Raw genomic sequence first — 10,286 nt, 5'->3', positions numbered from 1 at the left:
AGGTTGGGTTTTGATGTGATCCTCACTCCATATCTGGAGTTTCAAACAGTCCCTCGTTCGGTAACATTAGCCAGGACTTTGTGTTTAGAGAGCGCTCAGTGTTGTGTCACATGAGCTGTGTATGGTAAACCCTGAGGGCGCAAAAGCATGAGAACCAGTGATTGTATTAACAAGTGAATTGTGAGTGCAATGTGTTCACAGTGAACCGTACCATGGACCAAAAACTTCAGAGGAGTCTGAGTTTGCTTGTGTTTGTGTTCACATATGGGAAAAAAATGCTGACTAATCATACTGAGTTCACTTGAGAGGCTGAAACGGATCAAGTGTGAATACACCCTCAACCAATCAATCAATCAATCCTCCAGGCACGTCAATCATGTGAAATTCCTTTTGTCCTTTATTAAATTGTTTTTGATAGTGGTGACAATGCTGATGAAGAGAAAAACAAAAACAATATACTATGGGCCGGGTAAAATAATGACCTGACACTGACAATACATACCCCCAGCAGCCCATACTGTAGATATCAATAGACCAGGCGCATTAAGTTTGCAACAGAGCAGGTCACCATGCACAAACAAGACAAATCACACTGAGTCTAAGGGATAAACTATTATCCACCTGGCCAACTGTCTGGCACATTACCACACATCAGTTAATGTAAGTTGTACATTACAAACCAATTCCACTTGACATTTAAGGCAAACACAACCATAAAACAAACAAAAAAAAGATGCTTTTCTTTTAAAATTGCCTCTAAAACAAAAGAAAAAATCTTTTAAAACAACTTCAAAAACAGTCATTGTGTAGCTCTAAAAATATACCTGACGTGTCCATGTCTCTGTGGTCAAAAATAAATACTTTGAAACGAAGGTTACAAATGACCTTTAATCAGAGTATTAAGCAGGTCAACTCTGAGCTCCGTACTCTTCCACAGTATACACACTTAACACTCAATCTTCAAACAGACAATGACAAAAATCTATTTCTGAAAGCCCATACTGCCCAGTACCTCTGAAACACCTCATTCTCACTCCACAACTCAACAATAATATCTGCAGTTGAACATAAAGCGTTTCACAGTTTGAACATCAAAAACTTTCTCATGCAAATGCTCTAACAATCCCTATGAGAGAGCAGGCAGTATGGGCTTTCAGAGGGATTTTCCAAAAGCATCAACGACTCGAGTTGTGCAGAAAGCTCACAAGTCTCACCTCTTTTCTAAATTCCTCCAATGAAGCTAAATGATTGTATGTTCTTTGTACAACTTGGACAACCTCCTGTATTCCTATTGGCTAAGCTCTGCGTCGGGACACGCCCCCACACACCTCGACAAATTGGGCCAAACGCCGGACTCCTTTCTATGAACAACGGCAGGTTACAGTCATCGATTATTGATACGTCAACTCAAATTTCTAGAACATTTTCGATTCTTAGTATTAAACAGAATCTCCTTTATGCATATTCTATTTGTTCAAATGATAGATTCTATTTGAAATCTAGTATATCTAGAATGTAATTTGTGTAAAAAAGCTTGTGTAAAAAAGGTGGTTGGAAGACTGGTGACCTGTCATTGTCCATATGGTTATTCCTACTTCATTGAGAACAGATGGAGAAGACACTGACATCACAATGTCTGGAGCTGAATGCAAAATGACTGAGCAGTTGGTAAATTATACTCTCTAATGTAAAAGAAACCTAGTTTGCTTAAAAAAAGAAAATAAATCTCACAGCGCATTCATCATACTCAAATCTTTGACTCTCCTGATGTCACTGTCTTCTCCTGCTTTTTCCTCCTTGAGTTCAGAGTTGAGATACGAGAGCGGGTGGCGTGTCTGCTAGAAGAAACCTGAGGAGGAGACGGTTTTGTCACTGTGTCCAACCCTTCACCCATTGTCCCGTGATGTCACTGTCCTCTCCTCGGTTCACACGTGCTCTCCGGTTTCCAAGTTGCTCTGAACGCTTCTTCAGTACAGCTTCTCCACAATCAAGGCCAAGATGGCCGCTGCCAGCGCGAGCCCGATCCCCAGCATCTTCAGTCGCTCCCTGTCCAGACTGTAGGAGCCAATCAGCAAGCGGGAGGAGGAGGACATAGAGGCGGGCCCGTGGGTGCCGTTGGCCAAGAGGGCGGTCTGTTCCTGTGGGGGAACACAAACAGAGGACAATAGAGTGAGGTTCAGATGAGTGTTGGCTGGTCATTTATTTCTCTTTATCCTAATAATGTAATAATAATGTGACACTTACCCCCCCCCCCCCCCCACCCCACCCCACAGGGAGGTCATAGGTCTTCCCAGTCCAGGCAGAAGATGCATCAAGATTGTGTCTAGATAGAGTTTGTGCAAATGCATCCAGGTAGGATTGGAATGAGATTTTTTTTTTTTTTTTTGGATGGCAGATAGTTTCGGAAATCCAGTTTCCTCTCCCTTATGATTAATATGAGAGTTAAATATGGCTTGATGCCATATCTAGATTCAATCTAGATGATTCTACTATTTGCACTGGGATTGTAACACCAGGAGTCAATTGGGGCGAAAGAAAGTTTGAGCCAGAAGGTTTCAAAATTTACTATTTTTGTTATCAGCAATGTTACTAGCTACTACCCTTCGACATATGCACACACACACACAAACAGACACACACACACACACACACACACACACACACAGAGCTCACTGCAGCTCACAGCGTAACTCATGTCCATAATTCATAATTAGGGAATCTTCAGATCAAATCAATTGGCCGCGGTCACAAATCAAACAGGGAGGTTTGACAGCAGAGTGGCCAGTGAGCCAACACACCAAATGCGTGTAATCAGAGAGTCCCGTTTAGTCCTAATGTGTTGGACCATTAAAAAGACATCCACTACTGAAGGGAGCCGACAGTGAAAGATGGGACAGGCCTAGTCAGGAGAAAAAAACAGATTAGAAACAGTGAGGAGAATAGGGGAAGAGGAGGAGGACTGAATTCATTTATTTTTCTTCAACAAATAACTAGAGTACTCTGCGATATCGATCACCTGAGTCATGAACTCCTCGGCCCTGGGTGTCTTCATAAAATAGCCATTTTGTTCGAGGGGGTAGATTACCATGCATTACAGGTCATTGCTTCTAATCATTATGTATATTTGAAAAAACATCCACTGATATCCCTTGATAGTAGGATCCATAGACAGTTCAGTGGGACCATCATTTAGGAGGGTGAAGGGGAATTACATAGCATTCTCTCTATCTCTCTCCTTCCTCTTTGGGACTGGGTGTCATTTGGGAATTTTTGATCCAATACTAACGACTACCTTGAATTTGATGCCCATACCAAAGCAGTACTTGTGTATATTGTATGTTTGTATATATACAGTACTGTGCAAAAGTCTTAGGCACCCTAGATGTTTTATATAAATTTCTTAGAAGTCCTAGATGTTTGTTTTCTGCATTAGTGTGTCAGTAGACTGCTGTTTATTGTAAATTTTTGATATTCAGAAACTTTTCATTTCATTAGTTTTGAAAGCATCTTCGCTTTATTTGACATATTCCTAAGACTTTTGCACAGTACTGTATATACTTGTATGTCAATTATGATGCCATGATGATACTATCATCTCGATATCATGATTCAATTTAATACAGACATTGTCTACTGAATCAAACTGTAGTTGAGCAGGTGCAGTGTGATGGAGTTAAGAACGCTTCGGGAGAGTTCGAGTTGGCTAACAAAGTTAACACTGCCTGAAGCAAGTCGGCGGAACCAGATAGCGATCGTGTTCGAGTTGAACTCATCGCGTCGGCTGCACTTCGCTTTGCCGCGGCGTTTTCTTATCTTCTTTGTGGGAAAGCTCGGCCCGAGTGGAAGAGTGCAGATTTCGAGTGGGCTGTGTGTCTGGCGTGCGGCCAATAGCAGTGCGCGCGAACGTGCCCCGCGGTGTCGCTCTGCCAATCAGAAGCGGGGCTGAAACTACACTAAACAGCAGCTGGCTGTGAGGACAGAGCCGGCAAAACACATTTCTCTGGTGATGTATTGATTTGCAGAAAATTAAAGTATTGAAAGCGGGCATTTTGTCAGTACTCTGTAGTATTGACAGGATTCAGTTGGTGTCTAAAACACATTTGAACGTCGATACCCGGCCCTATTCCTCTCGCCCCCTCAGTCATTATCATTCCATTTGATTACACCTTTATTTAGTGTTATCATTTCTGAGAATGGGGAGCTCAGGTGGGGGGATTTCCTATCAAAGCCAAGGCGGACACATGTTGACCGCTAATTTATTAGAACAAAAAAAAACAAAAACCCAAAAACTCCACCTGCCACCGTTCAATTTGAGCACTAAACAAACTGGATGAGAGGAGAGTGGGACGGACTCTCTATCAGCACCTCTGGGTGCAGTGGAGATCGATCGGGACGACCTTGCGGTGGGTCCGATACTTCGCCTCGCGCGTGACAGTCGGTTGAAGCGCCTTATCGCCGGGAAGGTGGATTATGCATGGCGGTATCGAGCGATTGATCAGGGGCTTTCCAGAATAACCTTTAATCAAGTCCACCAGGGATAACTGTACGGGATTTGCCTTTCATATTTGCTGGGGTCAGATTGACTCGCTCTCTCTCTCTCACTGATTCTGCCTCACCTCTCTTTCCTCCAGAATGTGATAATTCTGTGGTGTGCCATTAGTGTCAATCATCATCATCAATCCTGATCTCTCTTTCTCTCTGATGACTCTTCCTCTTTGAGTCCATCCACTCCTCTCCCATCACTCCATCTAAGCCAGTTTAGGAAGTTTATTCTGTTTAACATTATGAATAGCTGTGTCTGTTTTCTGTTTATGTATATCTATTATTTTGTTATCTTTTAGGGTCCAAAACTCCCTTTATGAGTAGAAAATGTGAAAAAGTCGTCAGAGAACTGTTACTGTGCTTAAGTAAGATTTTCAAGTATCTGTACTTTACTCAAGTTTTTCTTTCACCTAAGACTTTACTTTGTTTCTCACTACATTTCAAAGGACAAATCCATGGTTTCTACTCACTACATTTTCAAAACAGACTCTTTCGGGAAATCATGAACTTGTTTTCTTTTGGGGTTTTTTCCCGGCATCAGACATTTGACCAAGTGCCCAATGTGACTGGCTGCTTGTTCACCAAAGTGCCACCAAAAAGGGACGGAGAGAGAAGCAACACGAAGAAGAGAGAAGCAACAAGAGAGCAGAGAATTAACGTTAGTGAATTCAGCTGCTACAATCAACGTTAGTGCTTTGAGCTGCAGACTCTTTCTCATCTGTGATTCATAGAAACACTCAACAGAAAACCAGTTTAGTATATGAGGAATGCCTTTTTTTAGAGGACTACTTTTACTTTTAGACTTTAAGTAAATTTAAGACCATGTACTTTTATACTTTGACTTGAGTAAAGGATTTGAAACGGCACTTCAACTTTTACTTCGCACTGCTACCACCTCTGACAGTATACATACCTACATGCGTGTACTGTGTGTATTTGTACCAGGGCTGTAGTTGAGACCGCCTTGGTCGAGTCCAAGTCCAGGTCGAGTCATTGGTGAATCGAGTCTGATTCAAGACCAAGACCGAGGGGGGCGTTGAGAGGGTTGAGATCGAGTCGAGACCAAGACCGAGGGGGTTCGAGACCGAGGCGAGACCAAGACCGCAAAACTACGAGTCCAATTCGAGACCATTACCATAGCAATGTGTTATCCAAGGCTACCATTGTATTTATTGACTAAAATAGCATATTTTTGTTTATTGCCTAAAATAGAAGGCAGGTTTCTAAAGACATTTCAACAAAATTAGCAGTTTTGAGGACAAAATTAATTGTAGGCAGCTTGTTTATGTTCATAACATACAGTAGTTGCACCTTTACCTAACTAGAAGTGGAATAATCTATTTCGCGATTTTTGAATATATAGTTTGTACCACAGCCCTGATTCGTACGTTTTCCAAGTTTCAGCGAGCTTGTGGATACACCTATGCCGCATGCCGTCTGTCCTCGGTCTTTCCATCCTCCTCCTCCTCCGCTCCCCCGTCCCTCCTCTCTGACGGTTTTGCCGCCTCGCCGCCCGCTCCCCTCCTTCCCCCCTCGCCGCCGCCGCCGCTGAATGGCTTCCTCTGTTCCCCGACACAATGGGCGGCGGGATCCGGTGACCGACAACGCCTGCGTGACACATCCACAAGTCACTTACAGTTAAGGGCCGCGGACAATAGGCGGAGACGGGGGAGTTCGGTGACAGAGGTCTGGCTGACACAGTAACGGGCGAAACCGATACGCCGGCGTTTTTTTTTGTTGTAGAAGACGCTTGAAAGACAGTGAGGCTGCTGCTTCGCGGCCATGTGAACTTCCCCTGTCACTCTGTGTGCGTCCCATACCGAGCCTCTCGTCCATAATGATGCAATTATAATGAATAAGGATACATCTGTCAGGGTTCAGACCTCTAATCCCGACTCAACAGTGTAATACCTGCTGTACTTGAAAAGGACTCTTCAGTGCGGTTATGCTCTCAGCCTTTTAAAGTGGCTCTTCTACTGTAAACAGAGGGGAGGACAGACAGAAGAGAGAGAGAAGTTGGGTTTCTATCATTCCATCACCTTCCGAAATATTGTTTATGCGAATTATGATGGATTGAATTAGAACGGCTGCATGGACACGCCAGATTTTGATCAACTTCCCTCAAAAAGATGTTTCCAGCTTGCTTGAGGTAGAAACATTTTTTGCTGATAAATATTGATGAAAACGGCTTGGACTTCCCATTTTTCTCTTTTGGAGGTGTTTTTTTTTTTCCTTATGCAACTTTATTCTGTGCTCAAGAAGCATATCGATTCACTCCAACCAGCTGATGCGTCTACTTTCACATTTCATGTTTTTTCTGACGTTTCAAAAGTTATTAGCTCATGTAACTTAGCTAATGAGACAGAGAGACGGGCCGACTGTGAGCAAAAGACACAGAGAGAGAGAAGAAAATAAGGAAAAAAAAAAGGCTAGTGCACTGGCTCGTCTGTCTCTCTCTCTCTCTCTCTCTCTCTCTCTCTCATTCTCGGCCCGTCTGTCTATCCGTCTCTCTGTGGGTGTCTTTTAACAACAGGGTGCCTGGAGAGAGACTGAATAGTACAATCTAAAATCTATTACTACTAGGGAGGATAAGTGAAAATCCAAGTGCCAGTAGGTGAATGTCTGCACAGTGGGAGAGAGGAGAGGAGGGGAGAGGAAAAGAGGAGAGATGTGGATTACCGCCATAGTTCACCACCTGCTAGTTTGTGCGAGAAAGACAGCATTTCTGTGTTTTGTGTGTGTGTGTGTGTGTGTGTGTGTGTGTAGGCCTGGTGGATAATGTCTATCTCTCTGTTCGCAGCAGTAGAGCATGGTGAAATAATCCTCCCTAAAATCATCTAATGCTATACCAGAGGTTTTCCCTCTTCTTCTAGTTTTTTCAAATGTCTCCGAAAACTCTAATGCCACACACACACACACACACTTCTTTATTCTCTCCCTTGGTTTCTAGCAGATCCACCGACACACTGACGAACACGCAGAAAGACACACAAACGCACCACGAGACCCAGAGAGCACAATACACCGCGGTCACATTTCTCACATGATCCCAACCAGCTGTCAGTGTCACTCTAGACACACAGAGAGCGTGAAAGCGGTGTGTGTGTGTGTGTGTGTGTGTGTGTGTGCGTGTGTTGTTGCGGGAGGCTTTACGAGGCAAAGCCAGGGAGGACAGATACTGTAACAGGCTCCTTAGTCACAGGCGATTTGACAAAGCCATAGTGATCATACTGGAGTAATCACAATAAGCTGCAGTTGTGTTTACAACTGGCCAGAGGGACAGAATATAAAGAGACACTGAACCAGAAGAGGAAGAGAATGAGAGATAGATAGAGAATTAGTAGAGAGACAGGGGTTAGAGTTGTTACAAGTAATACTCTACAACATTTTCATATAAATAAATGTCCATTTTGAAACGCTCTATCACCGATTGACATAATATAATGGCAGAGGTGTGACCAAGTCAACTTTGCTCGAGTCCCAAGTCGGTCTCAAGTCTTGAGGCACAAGTCTCAAGTCAAGTCCCAAGTCTAAATGTAGATCACCAAGTCAAGTACAAGTCAAGTCCATGTCATTAATGTCAAGTCTCAAGTCTAAATGTAGATTACCAAGTCAAGTCCATGTCATTAATGTCAAGTCTCAAGTCTAAATGTAGATTACCAAGTCAAGTCCATGTTATTAATGTCAAGTCTCAAGTCTAAATGTAGATTACCAAATCAAGTCCAAGTCAAGTCCATGTCATTAATGTCAAGTCTCAAGTCTAAATGTAGATTACCAAGTCAAGTCCAAGTCAAGTCCATGTCATTAATGTCAAGTCCCAAGTCTAAATGTAGAACAGCAAGTCAAGTCAGAAAAAAATTAAGAGTCCTGTATCAATTTAATATCTTAAAGAAAACTAAATATCTAGGACTTTTCAACGCAATATGGTTTTAATAGGATAAAAACTTCATTCAATAAATTCAATCATTCCATACAAATTCAGAAAACAGAATTTCAATTCAGACGTCTGCTGGAACAAATCTCATCACTTTCAATCTGAGTCATTTACACAAACACAAGATCTCAAGTCAAGACTTTAGAAACCTTTTCAAGTCATCAGAGTACAAGTCAAAGTCAAGTCCCAAGTCACCAGAACCCAAGTCAAGTCAAGTCTCAAGTCTTCTCTTCAGGCATCAAGTCAAGTCTCAAGCAATTAAGACTGTAACTTGAGTCCAAGTCATGTGACTCGAGTCCCCACCTCTGTATAATGTGACGCGTTTTATGTTTCCGGTTTGTTTGGAATGAATAGAAGAAGAAGAACTGGGTAGTCAGCATGAGCAGTGATAGCCACCACGGCTGAACAGAAGAAGAAAAGAGCGCCGCCTACAGAAACTCAAGCTGCATCACCAGAACGTCCAAGCTCCGCCCACACCGTTTGATTGACATGTGATCTCTGGGAAGTGCAAGGGGAGGGAGAGAGAGAGAGAGACCTTGAGAGTGCTTTTTCATTCAAGGGCCAACGCTATAGAAAAGAGAAGAAAGGAGAAACACAGCTTTGGCGGGGATGTTAGTGGCTCATGACAAAACCCACAAGAGAGAGCCTGACTTTCTCTCCCTCTCTGATCTCTTATCCCCCCCCCCCCTCCCTAAATACCTCTTTCCCCTACTCTCTCCTCCTCTTCTCGTCTTTCACCTGGGATTTCCTCTCTCACCTCATTCCGCGAAGCCCGCTTTCGCCGCACATGGCCTGCGTACTCATACCTGTTGCCATGTCACACACACACAATATCCCACACAAAACCTATTGTCACATTACACACTGACACACACATGTGCACGTATCCCGCCCCCACACACACACACACACAAAAAGGTGTCCAGAAAACCAAAAACAGTCATGTGTCATGTTACAAGGGTTTTAAGTCGGCTTTTAAGTCCTAGAAATGTGAGAGCAGTGGGCGTGTCCCGTATGACAATAGCATAATGTGTGTAACATATTACCTTCACACATATGACACACACACACCCACACAGATTACATACATGAGCCAGCTCCCCGACTACAATTACGGTAACTCGAGACAGAAAAACACTGTACATCTGTGTGTATAATGTGATGTGTGTGTGTGTGTGTGTGTATGGACATGACACCCACCATTAATAACATGCCAGAGAAGAGAGGAAGAGGCCTTGAGGCGTTGGATAGAGGCACACACACATGCAGGTTACAGTTACATGTAAGAAATGGCATGTGCAGAGAGCTGGACAGAGAGAGAGAGAGAGAGAGGGAGAGAGAGAGAGAGAGAGAGAGAGAGAGAGAGAGAGAGAGAACTAGGAAATATGATCAAAGCAAACAAGGAATAGACCAGGGTGATATGGAACATGGAAGGCCTATAAGAATACGATTTGGTGTACTTACACACACACACACACACACACACACACACACACACACACACACACACACACACACACACACACAAGGTCAAAACTCCTTGTAAGCAATAGCTGCACTACTATATACCAATTACTCCTCACACAAAGAAAAGATATCTCCAGTTACTTCAGTCCTATCTTCTTATGTTGCCTGCGAGCAAAGAAGCAACCGCTGGACTGAGAAGCAACAAAACTGGGCTGATTTTCTTTTTCCCATCACACACCAATTACTTGAGTAACTTAACTGCTAAAAAGCTCTAAACAGTGAGTCGGGAGGCCATAAGAGGTCATGGGCCCGTTCCTAAACAAAGATGATCTTCTCTCTGAAT

At 43.2% G+C, this 10,286-nt stretch overlaps 1 protein-coding gene across 1 annotated transcript in view; it reads right to left on the bottom strand.

The window, feature by feature from the left end:
• Positions 1 to 390: 390 nt before the first annotated feature.
• The window catches only part of LOC139657509 (threonylcarbamoyladenosine tRNA methylthiotransferase-like), a gene marked incomplete at its 5' end in the record, with an annotated part of 15,563 nt that continues 5,667 nt past the window's right edge, over positions 391 to 10,286 (bottom strand). Inside the window, one exon of the mRNA XM_071535385.1 lies at positions 391 to 2,138. Within this exon, the coding sequence (XP_071391486.1) occupies positions 1,968 to 2,138 (171 nt within the window). The remainder of the gene's footprint in view (positions 2,139 to 10,286) is intronic.

The sequence above is a fragment of the Centroberyx affinis genome, unplaced genomic scaffold (genome assembly GCF_046629955.1).
Source record: "Centroberyx affinis isolate AG114_WGS23_722 - 3 ecotype Tasmania unplaced genomic scaffold, CSIRO-AGI_Caff_v1 ptg002695l_1, whole genome shotgun sequence".
In the NCBI taxonomy this organism is placed as follows: domain Eukaryota; kingdom Metazoa; phylum Chordata; class Actinopteri; order Beryciformes; family Berycidae; genus Centroberyx; species Centroberyx affinis.
Note: the sequence above shows the minus strand (reverse complement) of the source record. Positions and strands in the feature narration are given on the sequence as shown.